Consider the following 25788-nt stretch of genomic DNA (forward strand, 5'->3'; position numbering starts at 1 on the left):
AAATGGAATGAGGAATGCAATCAGGCCTTTGAAAACCTGAAGAAAGCTCTTTGCCAAGCACCAGTATTGAGAGCTCCTGACTACCACCAAACTTTCATTGTGCAGACAGATGCTTCTAATGTAGGCATAGGTGCAGTCCTTAGCCAACTGGATGAGAAAGGTAGGGAGCACCCCATTTGCTTCATCAGCAGAAAGCTGAAGGATCCTGAGACAAGGTGGGCAACTATCGAAAGAGAATGTTTGGCTATTGTGTGGGCACTGAAGAAGTTTAGGCCACACTTGTATGGTTCTACTTTTGTCATTCAGACTGACCACCAACCCTTGAGATGGTTGATGCATATAAAAGGGGAAAATCCAAAACTATTGAGATTGTCAATCTGCCTGCAAGGGTTTGATTTCACCATTGAGCACAGGTCAGGGTGTCACCACCAAAATGCTGATGGTCTCTCTAGGATGTATGTCATCGACTAGAGGTATGAGATTCATCCAGGAGTGGATTAAATCCTCTTGTCCCTTAGTCTGGGGGGGCGAGTGTTAGGGAGAATTCTCTGTAAAGGCTAATTCCCCAACTCTAGTCGCACTCTTGTGTGATTGGCCCAAGTGGTGAGCCGCCCGGCTCACCACTTAGCATGTTTGAGTGACAGCTAGGCTGAATGAATGGGCGTTTTCTGCATAAAAGCAGGGCTTTGGGGACTGGAACTTCAGAAGTCGCCACAGGACCTAAAGAATCCGAGGAGGGAGAAGCCGAGCCGACCTGCAACGACGACACCACCGGTGGAGCCCTGCTGAACCGTCTCACCACTTTTCCCGACGACAGAGGAGATCTCCAGCCTGGAGAGTCTTCTTCCTTTGACTGGTGGGGATAACCAGTTTGCCTGTCTTTTTGCCTTCCTGGACCATCTCGTGGCTGCCTTGCCCGTGCCAAGCACCCCGGCAATCGGAATACCACGGTTTACCACTACCGCGAAGAAAAGGGTGGTACCTTATAACCGGGAAACTCTGCGGCTGGTTTCTTCTCTGGCAGCGCAATGACCTCCAGCTTTCCTCCACGTCGAGACCTCCTCTTCCTCTGGACGAAACACCGACTTGCACCCGCTGCCAGGAACAACTGCCCCCGCTGGAGCGTTCTTCCCATTTTCAGGTACTGTGTCCCGCCTGGCTTCCCTTGCGACAGATCGTTCGGGGTGACAGTAAATCCTCGACTTTCTAACCTGGGTTAGCCTGGGGCCTGTTAACTAACTTTTCCTGACTTGATCTCAATCTTTGGTGAACTATTTACAAAGACTCTTTGGGCATAACCCCACTGTGTGATCCTGGACACATTTCGCTTGCTCTCTCTAAGAGTGGGCCTGGCATTTGAACTTCCTTGCTCTCCAGTAGACTTTGCCTAACCTGCCTCACTGTGGTTCCTTGAAAAGTATTGAGATTTGTGTGCTTGCATAACTCTGCCTTTTTCCCTCCCTTTTTAAATAACTTATTAGAGTGCCATCTTATGTTAAGCACTTACCTCTGTCTGAAAATAAGTGGTGTTTCTCACTAAGACTTGTCTAATAAGTAATTAGGGTTGTATATATATAATAGTGACTCTGTGTTGAATTTACTTACCTCTTTTTGTGCTAGTGTAATTTACAAGTGTGTCTTTTAATAAATAATTATATACTTTTACACCAAAGCTCTGGTCAGTGTTTGCTTGTGCTACTGTGTCTCTGTACCTATTGCGTATACTCTATATACTGCCTAACTCATCTTGCGAGAAGTCTGACTGCTCAGCCACAGCTACCAGATAAATCTGGGTGGTACAGACTACTACCAATTGGGTTTACTGCCAACCACCTGTAGTTTAAATCTTTTGCAGTGGTCCCTAAGGGAACTGCACAGGCTTCTGCCTAACAAGCACATGTGCCATCCGCACATCAGGACACAATCACACACCCGGATACATGAAGAACACATGTGTACAGTTCTAGAAGCTAGACACAACTACACACTGTCTTGCCTTTATTATTTTGCCATTAGCTTGACCACAGCAAACACAAGAAGCAAGAGATCCTGAACAAGCTTGCAGATGCTTATATGCACTTAACCCTATGGACCTGCAGGTGCATCTATGGGACCTGACAGAGCCAAGTACAACTAACATATGGACAATATAGAATAGCACAATGTAGAAGCCATGTTATGGTTTAGGAAAATTACAACAGGCCACCGACCCTTGGCAGGAGCTGAGCCGAGCAAATTCAGGCTGCACAGAGAAATAAAGGTGTGGGACAGGGCCTGCTGCCAAGGCCACTGAGATACTAGTGACATTCCTTTCCCTGAACTACAGGAACACCAGCTTCGGGAAAGTCTCTGGACACGTGACCCGGCCGAGCAGATGACAAACCGAAACTAGCAGCTGGGAAAGAGGAGCTATCTCATGCCGCCAGACAATGGTTTGCAAAAAAGTCGTTACAGGAGAAGCGAGTGTTGCATGATATGAGCGGGCACTCTCATGGTCTTTGGTGGTACACACACGTTACAATGCAGACACATAGTTTATTTAGTAATTACAAATTCTTGTATACCTCACCACTTGCCCGTGGACTTCAGAGCGCGCACAAAAAACAGACATAGCACAGCAAGAGGGCAGTAAATCTGAAGACCGGTAAAAAAGGACGAGAGAGCCAGAATGATTAGTCAGGCGTAAATTAAAAAGAAGAGTTTTCAGTTTTTTCTTAAATTCTGCCGTTGTTGGGGTGGCCCGGAGACAACATGGCAGCAGATTCCAAGCACTGGGACTCTGAACATTAAAGCTGCGCCCACCCACCAAAGCAAGTTTAAATCTGGGCTGTGCAAACTTAAGTTGGTTCTCTGAGTACGAACCAGAGAGTTTTACGACAACCTGGGTGTCATCAGCATAATTCACATACTGGACTCCGAGGCTGTCAAGAAGTCTTACAAAAGAGATAATATAAACATTGAACAGACAGGGGGAGAGGCACAACCCCTGCAGGACACCACATGTAATCAGGGTAGGCTTGGAGAAGGCCTCACCAACGCACACTCTGGCATTCCGAGGACTTAAAAAAGGAAGAGATCAACTGAGTTTCCTCAGGGCAGCATCCAACTATGGAGCAAAGTCTATCCTCTAACAGTACATGATCAACAAGATCAAAAGCAGAGGATAGGTCCAGCAGCATCAGGACTGCTGGTTGCCCAAGATCGATACTGTGTAGAAGGTTTGCCTTTAGGTCCAGCATGGTGGTTTCGGTGCCATGCCCCGTTCTAAATCCCGACTGGTGTGCCAGGAGAATTTAATTCCCTTCGACAAAGTTCTGGAATTGAATGTAGGCCACTTTATCCCAAAATGTTTTTAAAAAGGGAACATTTGTGATAGGGCGATAGTTATCCACAGCAAAGGGGTCGAGATTTTCCCTTTTTTAAAGAGGAATGGCCCAAGCCTCTTTCAAAAATAATGGGACACATCCCTCTGCAAAGGAGAGGTCAATGAATTTTGTAACCCAAGGGCATAACACATCCATGCATTTAATATAAAGGCTGGAAGGGCAAACATCACCCTGACAGAATGTGGGCTTCATACTAGAAATAATGTGAGAGATGGTAGTTTCATAACAGGGGGTGAAGGAGAATAGAGGAGTGGTAGGTATGGGGAGTTTCCCTACCGTGTTGCTTACATTAGGCATAGCACTACCAAGGCTGGCATTCCTAGTTAAATGAATGCTTGTTTGAGGCCTGTTAACCTTTTTAATAAAGGAGTCATATATAGTTTGACACCATTTGTTCTTATTACCTGGAGAACGTACACCTCAAGCCGAGAACCGATTCGAATCCCAGGCCCGGGGACGCCAGCTCTAGCCAATCACAGTTCAGGACCTTAGGGGTGGGTAGCAACGGGCAAGAACCAATGATCAGACCCTCACATTGAAACATTGTTTAGTAACAGCAATATTGGAATGGGCCAGGCTTGACGTCTGACATGAGAGAGCCAGTAAACTAAAATGTATATGGTCCACTATAGGTGGACTACCACTCAACGCCCAATCCAATTGTTGATAGGTTTTCTGGAGAGGGTCCGAGGTTGTGACATTCTCATGACGCCATGTCCCATCAAAACTGGCCTGCGAGCCAGGGCTCACTGTGAAGTTCCTGGATTTCTTCTATCCGTGTATGGATCCCTGTTGGTTTTGGCTGTTATAAACCACAATTTGAACTTGTTGTCTGTCTGGGCCTGCGTTCCTTTTGGGAAGGGAAGGGGTTGAGCTTTCCATGGGTTCTGTGTTCGCGAACTCCTAGTAGCCCCTAACCTACATGGGAATTTTTATCTCAACACCAAATACAAGCAGTTTCCTTAGCACAATGAGCTAATTGGGTATTATTCTTTTTATTTGCAGTAGATGGGAGGAAGACGACTATAGCTGAAGTGTTTTTTATCAAAAGTCTAGAACGACTGGGTGATAGCTCCTTAAGAATGTTGTCCATCTAGAGGTTGTTTGGAACACAAAATGTTGAGTATAAGATGGGGCTGAATACACAGCTCGAGTCTGGACCCCACCCATTACCCGCTACGATCTGGGTTTGAAAATTGGTTTGGGATAGGGGTTTGTTGGAGTCATGAGAGCACTTGAACTCTTTGTTTTAGTGCATACTGATTTTTGATATATGATGTTTTAATGGGTTGTATGTAGATATATTGTGATCTTGATGATTTTTGTAATGTTGTAATAAAATTAATTTAATTTCATTTGTATGAGAAGGTTCTGTCATTTGAGGCTCCTCACCTCTACTAGACACAGTGTTCAGGTTTGGGTTCCTGACCACTACCTCTAATATCGAATAACATTAGTCCTCCCTTAGCTTTTTTTAGTTGTTAACTCCGGACATATGATCGACTTAGAGGGACCTGGAACTAAAATACATTTTTTAGGGTGCCCGTCCGGATTTTCTTTATTTATAGTGAAATAAAAACAGACCTTAAAAAAGCCTGGAAACCAAAGTCTGTTTGCCATTAGCTAAAGTCCATGTTTCTTGTATTTAGGTATTATGAAGGTAGCTTGCATGCTGAAACATCGGAGCCCAATACAGCTGTCCTGATTCAGCGAGCTACACAAGGACTAATCAACTCTGCAGAACTACATGGACCGGAAAGTGTGATGGACTGGGAAGTTGATGAACTGCTAAAATGGACAAATGCACTAAACTTTGAAGAGTAAGTATATATTTTACTTGTTATTTTCATGGTTTTAGTTTAGGCCACACCTGAAGAATAATAATTGGAGTGTTTGAGAACCGGACAGTATAAAATAGCAGGGTGTTGTTTTTTTAAAATACCAATCCATTATACACAACTGTGTGTGTGTAGCAGTGGAATTTATTTTTTTGTTGTTGCATTTTTAAAGCACTCATACAGCCCGCGGGCATCGAGGCGCTGTTACAGGAATGGTTTGTTTTTTAGTTGCATAATTGTGTTTAATTGCGTATTTATAACACCCTTAAATACCCAGAGGTTTCTAAGCGTGGACCCGGGGATCGAACCTGTGTTGCTTCGTGTCGTCTTGCTTCCAAGGCGAGCACGTTGCTGCTGGGCTATCTTCCCGTAGCATGTAGTATTACAACATGTTACATGAGACACATTTTCTGTTACTGATTTGTTATTGATCTCCTACTCCCCTGGGAGCTGGGTGTCCAAGCCACTCATTGAGCCCATTTGGAATTTCTTCCTCACCAAGATCCCAAAGAGCAAGACTACACTATACGCTATACAGCATGTGCTTCCCTGTAGAGGACTGTCTTCAGAAGCAGCATTCCTTAAATGCTAGTCCATGTCAGACCTCTTTTAAGCATGCTTACTCCGAAGTCCCTTCCCCTTTTCCCCATACTTCTCGGGATGTTATCCCAGAGATGAGCACTTGTTGCCCAGCACTGACATAAGACGCTGGTACTTATGTGCATAAAATACCCCGGAACCACCTCCATTCTGTGCTCCTCCAGCCATTCTTTTTCTCTGCCACGATGAAACAGGTGCCCTCGGCTTCCATTGCACCATTCGCCACCCTTTTCATAATGATTTCTTCCCTACCAGCCTTAATTCCGATGCCCCATAAGCAGGATAGCAAAAAATACTTCTCAAGGTGCAAAATCATACTTCTCCAACAAGCAGCCTTTTTTAATGGCTGATCCTCACACACTCAAGAGGGTTAGATAACTCTTGGCCCCTTTGTAATTCATGTAATGCACTTTCTCTAAGGCACAAAGCGATTGTCTTTCAAAGTTGGAAGACATCTTCCAAGACCACATCCGGCAGACTTTTAAGTTATTATTTTTTTAAAATTATTTGATCAATTTGTAACCCCCCAACTCAAAAAGGAAGATAAAAAACCAAATGAATGGAACAATCATCCAAAGACCATATTCCCCTCTTGTCAACAATATTAATTCCGCCTACCCCATTTGTCATTAATGTGTGGTCTCAACATATAGCTTGTCATCATTGTACAAATAGAAGTGTCAGTTAATGTGCTGAGTGAAAATTAAACGGATTCAGATCTTGAAATCTTTTAGGGCCAGACAATTCCTACATTTCATCTGACATAAAAGCAATAGATGGTGCCCAAAGGCTCTGGAATGTTTCCTCTGAATCGTGTATTGTTGTGGTTAACTTCTCCATAGTACTTATAAGTCACACCTTGCCCATACACAGTTGCTCCGTTTGTACTATATTTTTTCTCCATAGTGCACAACTCACACATTTAGCTGCCAGAAATAATTTTATTTAGTGAATTGGATTTGTTATATAAACCTTTTAACTATTGCAGCAATAGTACTCGAGAAACTTAATGAGTGGGTGAAGGAGAATTGTACCCTATCGAAAGCCCAAATTGGCTTCCGGAAAGGAATGGGGACAACTCTCAATGGTTTAGTCCTATCGGTCCTAAAAGATAAAATTGCAAGGATCGAAGTGGAAGTCAGGCTAGGGTCTTTGTGGCCCTTATAGACTTCTCTAAAGCCTTTGATTTGGTTGCCAGGGACTATCTATGGAGCAAACGTAAGGCTTGGGGTATTCCTCCAGCACTATTAGCAATATTAGAGCATATCCACCAAGAACCTTGGATCAGAATAAGGCTATACTTAGAGGTAGCTCTAACTTCACCAATTAGGACTCATAGAGGTCTAAGGCAGGGTTGTTTATTTGCACCATGTCTAATTAATCTTTTTTTGGTGGATTTTCAGAGGACATTGGAGGGAGTTGGCTTGGTATAATCTACATTGGGAGGTGAAAAAATAAATTGGTTGGCATATACGCAGACGACCTTGCTCTTCTAGATCACACCCCGGTAGGGTTACAACGTCTGCTCACAAAAACTAGCGAATATGCCAAAATTAATGGACTGGTGATCAACCAGAAAAAGTGCCAGTTTATTCAGCTATTACACCCCAAGGCAGCTAAAGCAAAATATACCTGGCAGGTGGACAATATTAAGATCCTACCCGAAAAAGAAATAACTTATTTAGGATTCCAGGTAATGGATAAAACATCATGTGAAGATAGTGTAAATCGAATATTGTACAAAAGTGGTCAAATGATTTACCAATTGAAGAAGATACTGGGTAAAAACTAAGTTCACAATAAAGCCCCTGCTCACATATTATGTAGGGAACGTAGAGCCTAAAATAACATGGAAGTTAATGTAGTAAGTCTAACCATCCCATGGGTAAGAATAGAGGGCTATATATGGAAAAAGGTATTGAACCTGCCACGGGGGACACCAACGCCTTCAATCTGCTATGAATTTGGTTTGTCATCACTGGAATATTGGGCCCAATGGAAACTAATAAGTCTAGTCTATTGTCAAAGATTATGGGCCTCATCACGAGTTGGCCAGTAACGCCGGCGCTAATAGCCCTACCGCCAAACCCCCTGGCGCTATTAGCACCGGATCACGGGTTTGGCGGAAGGGTTATTGCCCATTCCCAATTGGGCCCATTCGGGAATTCCTCATTCCCCATTGGACTCAATGGGGAAAATTTGCGCTATTACCGCCAGCGGATTTCCCGCCGGCAGTAATCCCGCTGAAAATTGGCAATTGACTCTGAGCTGGGGGGAAATCTGCCAAAGCCATGATCTGGCGGACCCTTAAATGCGGCGGTAATAGCACTACCGCCGCATTTAAGGGTTACCGCCAGACTCGTGAAGAGGCCCTGTCTATCCTTACCCTAATGCACTCTTTGAAAATCTAGCAAAGGAATTGGGGACAAATAATTCACCATTCCGTACAGCAATGATCCAAAGAGCTGATGTCATTCTTGATGAATGTACCAAGGATTGAGGACAGGTGCATGAAAATCCAGATGCAATTAAAAAACGATTGAAGGAGATGGATTGGATCAAGACAATTGCAACGGTTAGGAATTATAAAACTCATACCATGTTTGCGAGGATTGATAGGCCTTTGGGAGTGCTGCCAACTTATTTGAAGCAGTTTCCATTCTGTAGAATATGGAGCCAATTCTTGCGATTTCGCTTGAATCTTCTCCCCATGGGGGAAATCCTAGCCATCAGAAGAATGGGTGTAAATACAGACTCGTGTCGCTATTGCAAAATATCAAAATAGAGTTTTAAACATTTAATGGTTGAATGCATAGTGCTAAAGGATGTGAGAACACTTTTCCTGAGTAGATTCTTTACATTAAGTTATGAAGATCTGGCACAACTAGTTTGGGACATGCTAAGTGCGGGCAATGAAGTCTTTTAGACTGCTGAGGTGATTAGAATGATGGATGAGTTGGGTTTTGCTAGAAAGTATTGAAATGCATTTGTAAATGCTATGATGAGTTTTATGAAGCATTGGATAATAACGGAATAGTATTCTGTTTAGTTGGTGTTTTGTACATCTCAGGAACAGAATAGGTTTTGATTTATTTTATTGTATAAGAGTGATACATTATATTGTAATGTGAACTAGTGATAATTGTTTAAATTGACTATTTGTATATGATATGGATATAATGTGATTGATGAATGCATTATTTTAAAACTGATACATTTTGTTTGTTCTATGAAATGAATATGTATTGTTGATGTGTAAAAGTTCTAATTTTGAACATAAACACAATCAAAAAAGAAAAAAGACAAACTTTACAATTACAAGAAAAACATCAACATTTCCAATCTATGAGAACTGAGAGAAGGGAAACTATTTGAAGTTTTACAGCTGTTATACAGTCCTTAAAGTTTCAATATTTTCTATTAGGTAGAACATTTCTTTGAAAAAAAATGTAGTAGGGCCAAGGTTAATGACAGTCGTTCCCCCTGGATCAGGAGATTTCACCACTGGTCAGCTGATAGCGATGGTTGGTCGTTGATTTGGGTGGCCAGCCATTTAGTTTAGTTCTGTTATGGCCAGACAGGTGAGGACCAGGTGCTCTAGTGATTTGATAGAGGCTTTGCAACAGCACAGTATGCAACTTAATTCAGCTTAATTTCTCGACCCCCTAACACTCAAGATCTCTCTGGTTGGCAATTGATTAAGCAGTAAACGCATGATATGATATGGCATTTCTAACGCGCCTATACACAAGTGTTTCAAGGCGCAACGAGGAAAGGGAGGGGGGGAACAGAGGGAAGATAGACAACGATCCTACTAGGCCAAATGTCATTCAGATCATGCAAGTGCATGGGAGGAGAAGTGGGAAAGTGCGGGGGACGGGACAGTGCAGTACATGGGATAAATAAATAACAATAAGTAAAAGTACGGCCAGCAGGTGGCAAGTGCAAGGTTAAGTGCAGACATCAGGTGTCAAGTGCTGGAAGTGGGACTTGTAGGGATACAGAAACAGTCAAAAAGTGCGGGGGTTGCCAGGAAGGCAGTGCAGGTGTGCAACTGGCAGGGGAGGGGACCAGGGCCATAGATCAAAAGGGGGCCAGGTAACCAGTGCAGTGTCAGATTCAGCCAGGATGTCAGCAGGGAAGAGAGAGAGAAAAAGCAGAAGCAAAGAGAAAGGTTTTGAGGTGTCTCCGGAACCGGAGATGATTTTCCTCGAGTTTCAAGGAGGCAGGGAGGCTGTTCCAGAGGGAGGTCCCAGCCGAGGAAAGAGATCTACCACCAACTCGTTGCTTGGAGAAGCGACTGACCCTGAGGGAGTTGGAGGCGGATGAGCGAAGGGCTCGAGAAGGAAGATATTTTGGAAGAGAGTGTTGAAGGTAATGAGGTCCCAGCCCCAAAAGGCCTTGTGGACAATGCAGAGGGTTTTAAACTTAATCCTTGCAGCCACTGGGAGCCAGTGCAGGGATTTCAGTCCTGGAAAGATACGATCCCTGGGCTTGAGGCCAAGGACAAGTCTCTCAGTCCTGTTTTGGATAAATTGCAGAGGGTGGAGAGTTGATGCAGGTAGATTTAGAAAGAGGCGGATGCAGTAGTCCAGCTTAGAGAGAACCAGAGCTCTGGAGACAGTGAGCTTCTAGGGGAAGGAGAGGAAGAGAAGAATACCTCTGAGGAGGTGCAGCCGGTAGTGTGACTTCTTAGAGACGTCAGAGATGTGAGGAGAGAAGGAGAGTGTGGAGTCAAAGATGACCCTGAGGTTTTTAGCCTCGCAGGTAGGAACAGGAGGAGGGCCAAGAGAAGTCGGCCAGAGAGTGACAGGAAAGGAGCATAAACTGAGTGCATTGGTAACTGCTTGGGAATTGTGACATATATTTGGGCAATGAGTTAAGTGAACAGGCTTCCGCGAGGGGTTTCCCATAATATTTCAGTCTCGATCTTTACTGCTGCGTTTGAATCCAATCAAGAGCCCCCAGTTTCCGTTTTATTTGGCATGGGTTGCTAGCTAACATTTCCTCCAAGGAATCGAGGCCCTTCAAAATTGCAGTACAAATGTCCCTCACTTAGCACACCTTCAGCCTCTTCCAAGAGGACATTTTACAAGAGTGCCTCTTGCAAGAGTTCAAAGCCCATAGTTGTGGCTGATATTCTGCACTTACGGAACAGGGCCAATGACTTCCAAACCACCATTGCGTAAAGGGAGTTTATACCTAACTCCATTCTTATTGCTTGGATAGGGGTTCGTTCCCCTTGGGAGGTTAAGAACCCTTTTCCAAAACTGGCCCCCAGGATAGGCCATGTAGTTGCCGGGAGGGCAAAGAATGCTTCTGCGCCAATGGTGAGACGATTGGCACGACCTTCATTCGATAGAATGATAGTAGACTCCATGTAAATTTACAATATTTTTTCAAGATTATCAAGGCCTGTGCAGCTAGGGTCTTTATTTTGCTTCGTAAGATGATTGCTCTCGGGGCATCGATTGAGCTGTTGTTTAAGCACATCACTAAATAAGTAATCGAATTTACTTGGGAGAGTTTCTTGCCATTCATATAACAGGAGCTTTTCTTCCCTCCTCTAATGCCTCCTGGTTCCAAGATTAATATGCAAGATTTTTTAGCATTGATCTTAAATCCGTTGTCTTAGACATAAACTTGTAAAGCGTCCAATTGTCTTTGTAGACCGACCAGGGTCTGGTCAATGAGGACAAGGTCTATTTCTGTAATTTCAGGGGGAAACTTCTTGCCCTCTTCAATGCGTTATGGATGTCCGATATGAACAAATTAAAAAGCGCTGGGGCTAAGGAGCATCCTTGCTTCAGACTCTTCATGGTCGTAATGGGATCTGAAAGCAGGCCCTTTCCATCCAATCCTACTCTTAAGAAGGTCTCAGAGTAGAGGTCTTTTATGGCTCCAGCCAGATCTTCCGAGCAATACAACTCTTCGACCACAATTTAGTCCGATCAATGGGCCAGGACTACAAAGGCCAGGTAGAATTTAGAGCCTTTCTTCTCCTTTATGTGACTTTTTAAAATGTTACTAAAAAAGACGCTGACGGCTATGCCCACTCACTTAATGAAGCCAGATTGCCTGATGTCCTAATGCCCAGTGGTCAGGCTCCATTTTGAGAGGCCCTGCAATGTTAATGCGGCGAAGATCTTCCCAGCAACGTCCAACAAGGCAATGGGCCTATATCTGGCGGGGATCGTCCGGTCCCCCTTTTTAAAGATGGGAACAATGATTGATGTTTTCCACGACAAAGGAACTCGCCTTACCTTTTTAATTTGATCGAATAGCAACCACAAAAAGGAGGCCCACTGCTCCTGAGCCCTTTTTAACATGGCATTTGATGTCCCATCCGGGCTCGGGGCCCTAGAGTTGCTGGCTTTATTGATAAGGGAAAGAATGTCATCTCTCGTGGTCGCAAAGGACCAAGCTCCGACCCTCGGAGTGCGTGTAGCCCACGTAGCAGGCACCACTGTCTGAAATGACAAACTGAAGTGTTCCTCCCAGACACTAGCTGAAACTGCATTGGACATTAATGCCTACTGAGGGGCATTTAAGCCATTGATCCACTCCCAAATCTCACTCTTATTTTTTGACTCAATGCTCCTTAACATATTTTCTGCGTCTCGCTATAGCAATTCATATTTGCGAGAGCAAACCCAGTTTCGATAGTTTTGCTTCAATTTCTTACAGATTGTTCTCGCTTCGTTAGTTTCAACCTTTTTTAGATCCCTCAATTTGGAGTTTAGTATCTGTTTCCTACTAGCCACCGCTTGGTTGAAGCTATGCAGTGGAGCAAATGATCGTCTAGGGTCTTGTTTTCTGAATTCAACAAGTCCATCATCAATTGCGGATAATCTAGGATTTCCAGTTAACATATGAATGTTCCTTAGTGACAACTCCTCAAGCCACCTGAGGCCTCTTGTTTCGGTTTCAGTTGCTGCCGAGCTGAAATCTTCAATAAGGCATTTACTTTTGTCGAAGCAATCAATATTTAGATCCCTGCAGATTATGAGGGGAGGATCCCACCATAATTCTAATGCTCCATCAATAAGGTCCATTATTGATTCCGAAAATTGAACGCACTCTAGGGCAGAAATGTCCCAATAAAGATTAAATATAATCAAGGTGTTCGAATGGATAGACTCTGACCTCTTGGCCCCGATCGTAAGGACCTGGGTATATGGGTTGGTGCTCCCCGAGGTCAGGACCTCCAGGTCTGGTTCATGTATCAATGCTATTAATAAACCAGCCATCGGCCTCCCCTTTTGTCCTTTCACAGCGGGGTTAAAGTGAATTGTGAAACCTGCTAGGATAGGAGCACTCCTTATCCATGTCTCCTGAAGGCAGATTATGCCATAGGCATGAAAGTCCAAATCATCAGGCCCAAATAGGTGTTTAAACCATATTGTGTTCCAACTTCCAATGACCAGGTTCTTAAATTCTGTTCTCTTGGGCTGTTATGCTCTGTTGGTTTTACTTGCCAATGCCCCAACCAACCAACGCCAGTTTTCTTCATCAGGAGTATCTCTCCTTTTATTACCCTGTGGGTAGGTACTATAGCTGACTTGGTTGTTCTCCAACGTAACCGTGACTGATAAGTCACTGGGCTTCATACGAGCCCCTGTTTGGTTATCGTTATGAGACAATGTCACTGGCCGTTCCACGTTATCTTTGTCTGTCTTGAACCTTCATTACACACTGTAAGAGCAGCAGTACTCTGCGGAAGACCTTTTGGCCTGTCTTCCTCCATAGAGGTTAGTTTCCTTAGGTCGAAACCTCTCCTTAACAAGCCTGGTGCCTCATCTAGAAGTAGATTTTTAACAAACTTAGAGCGCAGGTGAATAATCATCATGTCCAAACGATCTTCTTCAGGAAAGTCAATAGTTTTCAGGTTGTTTGTTGTGACCAGGCTTAAGTTAGGAAGATGGTACAGCAGCCTCAAGACGTTAGGGCTGTTCATTATCAGCCCGTCATTTATGTGGAGTATCTGTTCCAGCAGCAAGCAGATTTCCTCTCGGGATCTAGCATGAGACTTATCACTTTTCACTGGGTGTTGATCAGCCAAATGGTTTCTTTTGTCTAGTGGTGCTACTCAGGGTTGTTCGCCACTTTGTAGAAGCGCCAATCGCCTTTGCTCCATAGTTTTGAAATTTGCTACCGCATTATATAAAGGGGTTCGGGCTGCCGCACTTGGCCGTCCTCATTGAGAGACACATATCGACTAGTAACTATTCTGGCGAGTGGAGGCCCCACCAGAACCGTGCATGGACGAGACAAGATGTTTTGTTATGGGTTAGCATTATAGTCCGTTTTCTCATGCTCGGATGCAACTTGTAGGGTACCCATTTCCGGCGCTCTGGCTGCTGTCATCATTGGCTCATGAAAGGGTGTATTATGAAGCAGTTGGCATCTGTCTGTGGAAGTTGCTTTCTCTGATCTTCCCGGATAGGACAGTTTAGTCCAGATGTACTTGTACGATCACCCAGAGCTTTTGTTATTGGGGTTCTCAAGTAACAGTTATCCATCAGGGACGGGGGGTTCAATTTTCTCGATGGAAATGGCCAGAGGGTTGCCCAGGAGAGCACCCGGGGCCGCTAAGGCTGTGGTGGGCAGACTTGTTCTCTGCACTTCAAGACCTACTTCAGGTGATCGAATGCAGGCACTAAAGATTCTCTGTGTCTGATCAGGTTCCCCTAGAGTAGAGTTGCCAAAGTTAACCACTGGGTCTTTCTTTTCCGACAGTGAATAGGTGGATAAGTTCATTAGGTGTTCGGCAATATCTGAACTTTGTAGCAATATGCATCTGACTGGAGAGGTCTGATACCCCCGGCTGCCAGGCTTGGTTGTACCAGCCTCGAGAAGGGACCCTTTTGAGAAACAGATGGTCCAATCTTTACAGGTAAGGTAAAATTATTAATGAACGGGATTCCAAGATGGCCGCCTGCTGAAGTGGACGCACGTCCCCTGCGCTCCGCACCGGCGGATAAAACAAAAGCTTACAAAGGTGTATATTAACTGCAGCAACTATAAGTAACGGCGTCCGAGAACGCGTGAGACAGCGGGTGCAATCCGAAAATACATTGTGACCCGCAACGGAGCTGGATTGCTTGTAATCGCGGAGAGCGGCCGCCCCTCCTCCTTCCCGGCAGATCTCTGGCGGGCTCCGTCTGCTGCTGCGCAATCACACGGAGCTTCCCGCCCCCCACAGCAGAGACTAAGGTGCCGGACTGCGGGCCCCTCCACGCCCGATGCAACGCTGAAAAGTGCATCCTACGCCGGGCGCAACTCTGGTGAAGCCCGAGGAGTCGCGCGGCTTAAACAACAGCTGGCAACAAGTAAAGCGGTCCCAGCGGGGACCGAGTCTACGGAGCAGCTATTAGCAGCGTAAACGGGGACAGTGCCCATACACCGTCCCCCCCTAATACCCCTCGTTGCAGCCTGAAATTACCGAATCCCGCGACACCGATACGCGGGTCTCCTTCCGGCCTCGGATTGCGGTGGTTGGGGGCTTTAATGCCGGGGCTGGAGGAATACACGCACTTGACCTGAAGCTGGTCCCCCCTCGAGCCGCGATTGGCGGCAAAGGCCCTGCAGGATCTCAGAGTGTCTTGGAAAGAACACCGTAGCCGTGGAGCTGACTGTCACACAACACGCGAGCACAGGAGTCGAGGCTCGCTGTCACCGGAGGCCTGCAAACTGAATCCAACTCGACTGCCAAGGTGAGAGGTGCTTCCCCTGCCCCCTCCTCACCCACTTCACAGAGGTCTCCACCGGCTAGGCTGCAAACCCAGAGTAGTCTGCTTGTGCATATTTACCCCCATGAAGAGGAGAAACAGACAGCGCGGACACTAAACATAATAGAGCGGGGGGGGAGAGTTTAATCAACCCAACAAGCGTCACAGCCTGCTTGGCTGAGACACTAAGCCAGCCCCACTCACTCCTGTGAACTCCTTCGCTTCGGGGGATAACAATTGGTCCCAATCTATGCGCCCAACCGAAGTCTACACGAGCCAAGTGTCTGACGAAACAGATGCATTGAGACTACCCCCAGCGCACCCCCCCCATCCGACTCAGATAATAGGGGTCCGACATGAACACATGAACACAGAACTGGGACCACATTGACCCTACCTTCCACTGGCCTGGCACCTCAAAAATTTAAGTCATCGGGTTCCCTCCCAACAGGGCACACCCAGAATATAAAAGCGACTCACCCGGGACAGGTCCCCAATTCAGATGCCGGGCACCCGAACTAAAAGCGCCCCGCCTAGGTCGAAAGGTTCGCCAAGGAGACAAGAACACCAACTAGCCAAGTACTGGGGACAGACGAAGCAGCAAGATCAGTCTCCCCAGCAAGCACAACCGGAATCATCTGAGCTACCCCTGGAAACGCCTCATAGAACCATGGATGCAGACAAAGAAGAACTGTTGTCTTGTCTGAAAGGTATGGAAGCCAGTATAACCACAGCATTTCAGGCTCAAATAGGTCAACTGAGGGAAGACATAAAAACTTCTCTGCTGGAAATCCGGAACGAGGTAAATTAACTTGGTGACCGAGTTGACACAGTTGAAAGCGGCCTCTCCGCCTTATCTGAAGAGTCCAAACAGTCCAGCCCCCTGCTGGACCAAATAGCACTGCTACGAACAACCTGGAACTACAGGTGGAAGACCTTGAAAATAGGTCAAGACGTTCCAACATACGGGTTAAAGGGCTACCCGAAACATCCCTGATAGCGAACTCCGCGAGACACTCCAACTGGCCTTCAGTAACATATTACGAGATCCACCACCAGAATCCATCGGATTTAATAGAATACATCGGGTTGGACTCTGAAGGAGTGACCCTAGGGCCCGCCCACAGGATGTGCTAGTGGCTCTCACCTCATTCACAATGAAAGAATGCATCCTGAAAGCTGCCAGGTCCAGCACTGGCCTGATAGTTAATGGCCATGAGATTAAACTGTTCCAGGACCTCGCCCTTTCTACGCTTCACAAGCGCAGACTCATGCGCCCGGTGACAAAAACCTTACAGGGAAAACAAATCCCCTATTGATGGGCGTATCCTTTTGGCCTAATGTTCAATTGGGAGGGCAAACAGAGGCAAATAACTACATGTGAGGAGGGTCAGGCGTTATTAAATCTGGAGGAAGCCCTGAACTCTCTGGATAGAGACAAGATACGACAGCTACAAGATCCCGGTCCCAAACCGTGGGAATGGTCCATGGCGCGCAGAGGCAGACCGAGAAATGAATCAAAATTAGAACGCCCATGAATGTGCCAGGACCTCCAGAAACGCTAATGGTGCCATACGATAACTGAGTACACATTCCGACTGAGATCTGTCTGCTGATCTATATGCTGCAACATATACAAGCTCCTATAAGCAGTCGGTGCGGAGGCAGGCAATGCCGATCTATGGAATCCAACGCGAGACATTACAACTTTGAGTCTCGCGCCCCTTGTGAATTGCTGCCCGACCTGACACCCCAAATAGTTAGTGGGGAGGATTCTATGGAATCCCGGTTGCTGAAGACACAAGGAGGGGAGGGGGGAGGAGGGGAGGGAAGGAGGAGGGGAGGGAAGGGGGGGTGCGGGGGGAACAAGGAGGGGGTGGGGAAAGCTCTCAGAGATTAACATAAGGAGACGCAGCAAGAGGTACCGGAAAGGTCCTAATTGGGGAAAGAAAGGGGATAACAGTACAACTTTTTACAATGCTAAGGGTAAATATTCTCCTCTTAAATATACATGGCTGAATCAAATATAGTCTCCCTGAATGTGCAGGGTTTGAACTCTCCAGTTAAACGCCGGGTTATCCTCGATAGGCTGGTAAAAATGCAGACAGAGATAGGGATACTGCAAGAGACGCACCTCCTCTCGAAAGATGAAAAGCACATGGCTCATCGAGCATTTCCGCAACAATATTTTGCCTCCAGTGGGGAGAAAAAGAGGTGGGTGGCCATACTATTGGGGAGGGCTCTAGCTTTTCAAAAAACCCAACTTTGTAGAGATAAAGAGGGGCATTATCTGGGTTTGAAAGGGTTGATTAAAGGTAGAATGTACACAATCCTGGCCTTATATGCCCCCAATGAACGCCAAGATGCGTTTAATACAAACTTACTGGGTAAATTGGGCAGCTGGTGCTAGGGCCAATTTATAGTTGGAGGAGACTTCAACTGTGTCATGGACCCAGCCCTGGACAAAACACTCCCCTCCCCACAAACGCAGATCAAAGAAATAGACTGGCACTGGGTCGGTTTTTTAGGGAAATGGGAGTCATTGAGACCTTGCGATTTTTTCAAGGGGACAACAGGGAATATACCCAATACTCGGCGGTTCACCTGGGCTATTCAAGAATAGATATGATCCTTGTCTCTACTACGTTAATCTCACAAATAACTGGGGTGGAAATTGGGGTGGAATATCACTCAGACCATGCGCCAGTGATAGTGGGTGTAGCCTGGAGGGGGGGTGATCACAAAAGTAAACCTCCCTGGAAACTGAATAAAGTCCTATTGAGAGACATAGCACTCAGAGCACATATTGATACCTCTATAAATAACTACTTTAAAGAAAATGACAATGGGGAAACAAGCTGGGGGACAATATGGGATGCAGGGAAGGCGGTGATCAGGGGTGAACTCATGTCCCAAGCAGCAGCATACTACCGAGAAAAAGCAATAGTGACTCATCGGTTAGAAACAGAGGTGAAAAATGCGGAAATACAACATAAACCTTGTCGCTCAAGGAAATCCCTGCGTACACTCCGGAAGATCAGAACACAGCTCGAGCATCACACTGCGGACCAGATGGCCATGTCACTACTCCGCACGAAACAGTCCTACTACATTCATGGGGGCAAAGCAAACCGATTTCTAGCGGCGAAACTGAGGAAGCGTAAAGCCCGCAACTACATAGTACAATTGGACGATGAACATGGGAAACCGCACACAGCAGAGCCAGACAAAATTAAAATAATGAAACATTTCCATGAGACATTCCTGAGCACCAAAAAACTAGACCCCACACAGCAGTTTGCCTATATAAACTCTCTACCTCTTCCCCAAATAACAGAACAAGACAGAACTAGTCTTGGCAGTCCGATCTCAGCGCAAGAGGTCAGTGACGCCACCTCGGCCTTGCCAGCCAATAAAACTCCGGGCCCCGATGGTTTCAGCAACGCTTACTATAAAACCTTTCGTATCCAATTACTTGGCCCACTGACAAAGCTTTATAACACCATCAGAGAAGAAGGGAGAGCGACGCCAGACATGGAAAAGTCCACAACTATTCTGTCCTTGAAGCCTGGGAGGGATCCGCGCAACTGCGCAAGCTACCGCCCTATTACGCTATTGAACACTGATGCAAAGATGTACGCGAAGATATTAGCTACCCAACTGATGAAAGTACTCCCTGATATAATACATGATGATCAAGCGGGATTCATCACAGACCGTCACACACAGGACAATATCAGAAGGTCAATAGACGTTATAGACGCTGGGCGAAGGACGCAACAAGAGTTCGCAATAGCTGCCAAGATGGTTCTAGCCAACTATCACACCCCATCGACAACCCTCATGATCAACGGCCAGAAAACGGAACCGATAGAAGTCAGAAGAGGCACGAGACAGGGATGTCCCCTGTCCCCGCTGATATTCGCAATGGCAATGGAACCGTGTGCCATACGGTTCAGACTAGAAACCAACATCAAGGGCGTGACCCTAGGCTCCGAAGCCCATAAACTCTCATTATATGCGGATGACATTATCCTCTACATGGGTGACCCAGGTAACACAATGCCCTGGGCAATGGCTAAATTAGAAGAATTCAGGCAAGTCTCGGGATGCTCCGTAAATTTTCCCAAATCGAAAGCAATGAACATCACGGCGCAGAGGGAAACGATAACAAGGCTAGAGCAATCATACCCATTGACATGGGCGAAAGACTCCCTCGACTACCTGGGTATACGACTAACCACGGAACCAAGTAAGCTTTTCCAGGCGAACATCTCTCCCTTATGGAAGCAATTACAAGAAGACATGCTCAAATGGGAATCCCAAGAACTATTGTGGTTTGCCCGCATCACAGCAGTAAAAATGACCATAGTCCCACGCCTGCTTTATGCAGTAAGCTCAATCCCTGTGTCCATCCCATCAACCAAAATCAAAGAGCTGCAGAAAGCAATAGTTAAATTCATATGGCAAGGCAAGCGGCCAAGGATCCAGAAGGGTATCCTAATGCGACCTCCGCTCTTGGGAGGCCTCGAATACCAGACGTGGGCAGATATATATTGGCAGCACATTTAGCCCCTATGCAGCGATGGGCCAAGGTCGAACATCATAAAGGATGGTGTAGAATAGAACAATCAGTCACGACGATCCCTCTGATCTCACTCCTAGGTCTGAAAGCTAAACACAGAGAAGGTGGTGGTGCCCTCCTGGAATCTACAAAGGGGTCCTTGCAGAGCTGGGACATAGCTAGGAAACAGAAACGTATCCCAACGGGTCTGGGTCCATATTCACCTATACTACATAACCCGGACTTTACTCCGGGCCTTCGAGGCAAACTTTGGGAGGGTTGGAATGAAGCGGGGACCCTGACTTTGGCTGAGATGTATAGGGATGGCTCCCCACTGCAATTCACGGACTGCCAGCAGAAGTTTGGTATAGGAGAAAGGGAGCGATACAGGTATATGCAAATCAGACATTGGATAACTCAACCCATGGTGAAAAGAGCGGGCACACGATCACCGTCCGGCCTGGAACTAACCTTACAGGAGGGCCAGCCCAAAAAAGGGGTCTCCAGAGACTATAAACTCCTTTCAAACTCCCAAACGTCAGATCGCCTCCTATATCAAGTGAACTGGGAAAGAGACTTGCAAGAATCCATAACGGAAGAAGAGTGGTGCAAAATATGGTCTCGAGCTCATGGTGCCTCCAAATGCACCTCAATTAAAGAATCCGCCTATAAAATGTGCCTTAGGTGGTATGTGCCCCCGCACCATTTACATAAGATCACCAAGACCTACTCGCCGTTCTGCTGGAGAAACTGTGGAGAGAGATGGGACCTAATCCACATGTGGTGGACATGCCCCAAGGCAACGGTCTATTGGAAGGAGATTCTGGGCCACATTAAAGACATCACAGGTGTGGACCTTCCGATGTCCCCGAAAACTATCCTATGAGGTGTCCCGATTGAGGGCAAATATGCAATGTCCGGGGCGACCGCCTCTCTCATTACTCATCTGCTAACGGCTGCAAGGATGACCCTAGCGCAAAACTGTGAGGAGGGTCCCATAGTGGCATGGTGGTGGGTCAAGATCTGGGGAGTGATGGCCATGGAGAAAATCTGTGCACTTACGGCTGGAAAATATTAAAAATTTCTGGCGACCTGGTCCCCGTTCCATGAGTGTGTGAGCGATAGAGAGGTCTCTTTTTTAAACCCCGACTTCTCAGGAGTATACATGTCATATGAGGGATAACAGCACAGAGGAATGAACTCGGGATTCACCCTAAACGGAACCCTTTCATTTGTTGATCTCTGTAATGTATTATGATATTTTTATGAAGTGTTAGTTAAAGCAGGGTGGGGGGAGGGAAGGGGAAGACAGAAGGGGAAAGAAGTGGGGGAATTTCCAAATGGTAAATGACGAACTTTCAGAGGTTGAGACGTTTTGCCTATTTTTGGTTAACATCAGAAAGAGAGGGAGGTTGATTTACAATGTTAATTTACTGTATCTGAACTGCTTTGATATTCTTGTATTCCCCTGATCCAAAAATAAAGTGTTTAAAAAAAAATATATATATTAATGAACATTTTGCTCGCATTTGATCTTGGTTTTAGTGGCAGTTTTAGATTCTTTGTTTTCTTCCTTGTTTGGTCTTTCTCTTGTGTTTTTTCCCCTGCCACACCCTTCTTTCTGAAATTCTCATAACGGTTGACTGGTAATGTATCAGATGATCAAGGCATAAAATAAGCAGTGTCGCATAGCAATTTGCTATGCCATTCTGTAGTTTTGCTAATCAAATGAACACTTGTGTAGCAAAGTTAGCTATTTAAGTTGCCCTCTTCAATAAAAGCACAGCTCACCCTGCATTCCTCTCTTGCCGTCAGTGCTCTCTTCACCCTCTTTTCTCTTTTCACTTCAAGTGCTAATGGAGGGAAACTAAAGTAGTAAACCTATCCTCCATCCACTCTGAAGTGCCAAATGCATGTGTCGGAATGCAAGAATATTTTTTTCAAATTATTGCAAAGCTGAAGTAATTGGGATGATTTTTTTATTAAGCTTTTTATATCCTGTCTAGCAAAGACAAGTATCTGGCAACTTTATATTTTTTTAAAAGACAGTCATTCAATTCCATTCCTAAAATGTAACTTGTTAAGTAATCCATAATTACAGTATTAAGACTGTAAAACCTTGGAACGATCCATGCTTTACAGCAAAGTTTAGGTCAGTCTATCTGAATTTCATAGTGTCAACTATATTTCATTTTGTTGGGGAAGATGCATCAGGTTGATTAGTGAACGTTTGAAAATGTACATTATCACATGCTTTTGATGGCAAACCTAGTTCTGTAACCTGCAGGTTGCATACATCTTGCAACTGGTGCTCAACCCATACTCTTGACATTCTATATTATCACCCTGTTGCTTTAATCCAGAGACCCTGAAAGTGCGACAACCACTAACTACAATATTCCACCTAGTTTAGCCAGTTCTCTGACTGCCACGCAATCCACTCTGCTTAGTCTTTTTCTTTCCTCTTACATAATAAATACACAAAGCGAACAAAATGCTTGCGCAAAGTAGTGATAAATAGATCCATCCAGTCTGTAGATCTACTGCAATACCAAACACTGTAGTTAGCCTCTAGAGCTCGCTTTGCTTTATGATTGTAATATATATTACCACCTACAGGAGACAGCTGGGCAAACTGTTTTCAGAGCCTTTTTTTAATCAAATCTATTTATTTGTGTCCATTCATGCATCTTTGGCTCGCAAAGTAGTTTCGCCCACTCAGTCGAGTAGATTTTACGAAGGGCGAGTAGCATTTACAAGAGATGTTTGAAACTTGTATTTAACATATACTTTGCAGCAAATGTCAAATACAAGTTTCACTGTGCATGGCTGGGTGGCAGCAGTGTGCCAAACATAAAGTGGGTTTGTAGTGACATGCACCATTTTACAGAAATCACATTATACATTTGTGGTCCTCCGTTGCTATTGGTCGAGTGCATTTCTCTTAGGTTGAATAGGTAAACTAAGTTACCCGACCTGCAGGTCTAGCTGAAGATTAAAGAATTTGCAAGGCCTGACTCCTCACTAATGTCTTATTTCAAGCTGTAAGCAAAACTGCTGAATTGTTGCTCATTTCATGTCTTGGGTACAAATAACATCCAGTGACATTAACAATATTAGTACAAAATTGCTAATCAAATGGGTGTGTTTGCTAATCAAAAACATTTTAATTAGCAAACTCTGCTAATTCATTTTTGAAAACGAATGTATGCCTTGAATCACCTGAACATGGCTATGATGCTTCAGATTTCCTAGAAAATAAGTCGTACTCCTTTGTTTGTTTAAAGGCTGCTTTGGGAGCAGTTCCGGTGACAGTTGGGGTAGATTCACCCATGGTCGATATAATCCTAGCCTCCACCAGTTCTTCCATAGTAGATATGTTCCTAGCTTCCACCAGTTCACCGGGAACCTCTAAATCCACCTTGATAACAATGCTATTTGATAGACAGTCCAGCCCCACCTCGCTGGCAACATGGCATTTCGAGGTTTCAGAAGACTCTTGGTTTAGAGTCGACACTGGCTGGGCCACCGGACAATCACTAAGTTCTCCTTGGGCTGAGTTCTTGTTAGTTGAATCCGATGTGGAGGATTTAGATTTGCGTTGGTTAGATTTTAAGGAAGTTGGATGTTCCAAGTTGATGCTCACAGTTGGTTCCTGCTGAGGAACCATAGATAATGAGGATCTTTCCAATCTCCTTTTATCCTTTGCTAGGATAATTTGATCCAAGATACTATGTCCATATTCTTGTCCAATTTGTCTTGAATAGCTGTTATAAAGCCTTCAACAAAAATAACTTTAGAGTGTAACATTGCGAGAACCGTTGTGTTACCTTAAGTTGTTCACTCACGCTCTCATAAAGTTTCATGAAAGGGGCCAAGGTGATGGGTAAGGCGGCTATCATGTTACCATCCAGACCCCAAGCTGATTTACAATTAGATCTTGAGCAGGTACAGTCTAGACTGATTTGGAGACGGGGGCATGGACTCATTGGAGCGGGGAAATGCCTCCTCAATACAGGGGGCACTAACCTCGTCCCCGTAATTTGAATTTAGTTGAGGCCGCTTGCTGAAGGTCCTGTCACAAGTATTCTGTAGTGAGACAGGTGCGGAATTTAGGGCTTTTGCCGCACTTCTTTCTGTCAGTTGAAAAGAATTGCTTCCTTCCTGGTGTAAGGTACGTTTCTGATGCTCCTCTACAGGGCGGGGCCCCGATTGTTGGAAACTTCAGTCTGGGTTGGTTGATCCGCTGAGTGCACTAAAGCACCATCATTGGAAAGGCATAGTAAAGTGTTACATTGAGGAGCCTCAAGGGTTAGATTGGCAGCCGCCACGTTTGCGATGCTTTCCAATAGCACGCAATCCGATACCTCACTCAAGTCTTTTATGTGGTAGTTGGAGTAGGAGTGCGTTTTGGGTTGTTTACCCGGGGTAGATCTCCTGTAGAAGAAACGCTGGTTAGCTAACAAATTATTAGAGGTCAGCCCATGGGGCTACCAAATGGATTTAGTTACAGTGCAGTTCCCTCTGGTTAAATTGTCTTCAATCTTAGAGCCAAAGTTGGTGGATGGATTCTTTTTAGTTGTCAGGTGCCTGATTGTACCCCAAGAAAGGTTGTTCGAATTTGAGGTAAGTTTGTTTTTGTCAGGCGAAGTGGAGGACTGCTGTGCCTTCCTGGTGTTTAAAGAACCAAATGTGAATGTTTTCCTGGAACTTACTGGAGGGCTTGACATATTTGCCAAACAGGGGTTACATTCCTTATCACTGTCTCTGTTGGGCGCCTGCACTAATTTCCGGTACTGGCCCCCCTTCCCCTCCAGTGAGGGCAGCGCAGGTGCCGAGGTGCAAGCCGACCTGTGTGCCACAGTGATGTTAAAGGCTTCCTCAATTGTGATTGCTTTCCCACACTCCACTTATCAGCAGCACAGGATTGAGGCAGATGTAATTCAGCCATTGAAGGGTCACTCGATTAAGAGGCCAAATCGAGTGACATCCCTGGTAGGGGGAGGATTGGAGGATCGTGAGTTAGAACGGTATCAGAAGGAGATGGCATGGATCTTGGCCTCGGCTGCAGCGCTGTAGACCTCACTGGAGGGGTTGTGATCAGCGGTGGCGACGGTGGAGGGTCGTTGGAAAGGAACTTTTTCCTCACCCTCAGTGGCCCTGTCCTTTATAGAGAGGGATGACTCTGGTGTAATGTAATTGTGGTGTACTGTGCAAGAGGTGATCTCAACTTCAATATTAAACGGGCAGGGGGTAGTTGAGGGAATGGTAGAGGCTTCCCCCCCCCCTTGTTACACATGGGTCTGGCAATTAGTTGTCTACGAGTGCGGTTGGGCTCACCTTCACTGGGCATGGAAGAAACAAAGTCAGGGTCGTCCATTGCGTTGCTGCCACCACTGCCAGCACTCACCTTGCAGTCTTTGCTTTCACACAGGAGCGGTTCCAGATAAATCCTGGGCAGTTGGAGGGCTGCTGACAGTTCTCCAGGAGCGAGGGACAGGGAGGAGGTGTTGTCAGGCAGAGGAGACGACCACAGGGGCTGCATTGATTTCCTTATGGCCCCAGGCCCCAGCCTGCCACAGGCTGCCTCAACTCTGCAAAAACTCTGTGAACGCTCCCTGTTGCAAGATGGTTTTAGTAACAGGCACCTCCTTCAAAGTCAATAGAAA

General features: G+C 45.6%; 1 protein-coding gene across 3 annotated transcripts in view; it reads left to right on the forward strand.

Annotated features, from left to right (window-relative positions):
* Positions 1-25788, forward strand: part of C7QH11orf65 (chromosome 7q C11orf65 homolog) — a 387959-nt gene that overhangs the window by 283102 nt on the left and 79069 nt on the right. For all 3 annotated transcript variants that reach the window (XM_069640286.1, XM_069640287.1, XM_069640288.1), the window contains one exon: positions 5036-5206. In XM_069640286.1, the coding sequence (XP_069496387.1) occupies positions 5036-5206 (171 nt within the window). The remainder of the gene's footprint in view (positions 1-5035; positions 5207-25788) is intronic.

Source organism: Ambystoma mexicanum, chromosome 7q, assembly GCF_040938575.1.
Source record: "Ambystoma mexicanum isolate Mex_15411 chromosome 7q, UKY_AmexF1_1, whole genome shotgun sequence".
NCBI classification, from domain to species: domain Eukaryota; kingdom Metazoa; phylum Chordata; class Amphibia; order Caudata; family Ambystomatidae; genus Ambystoma; species Ambystoma mexicanum.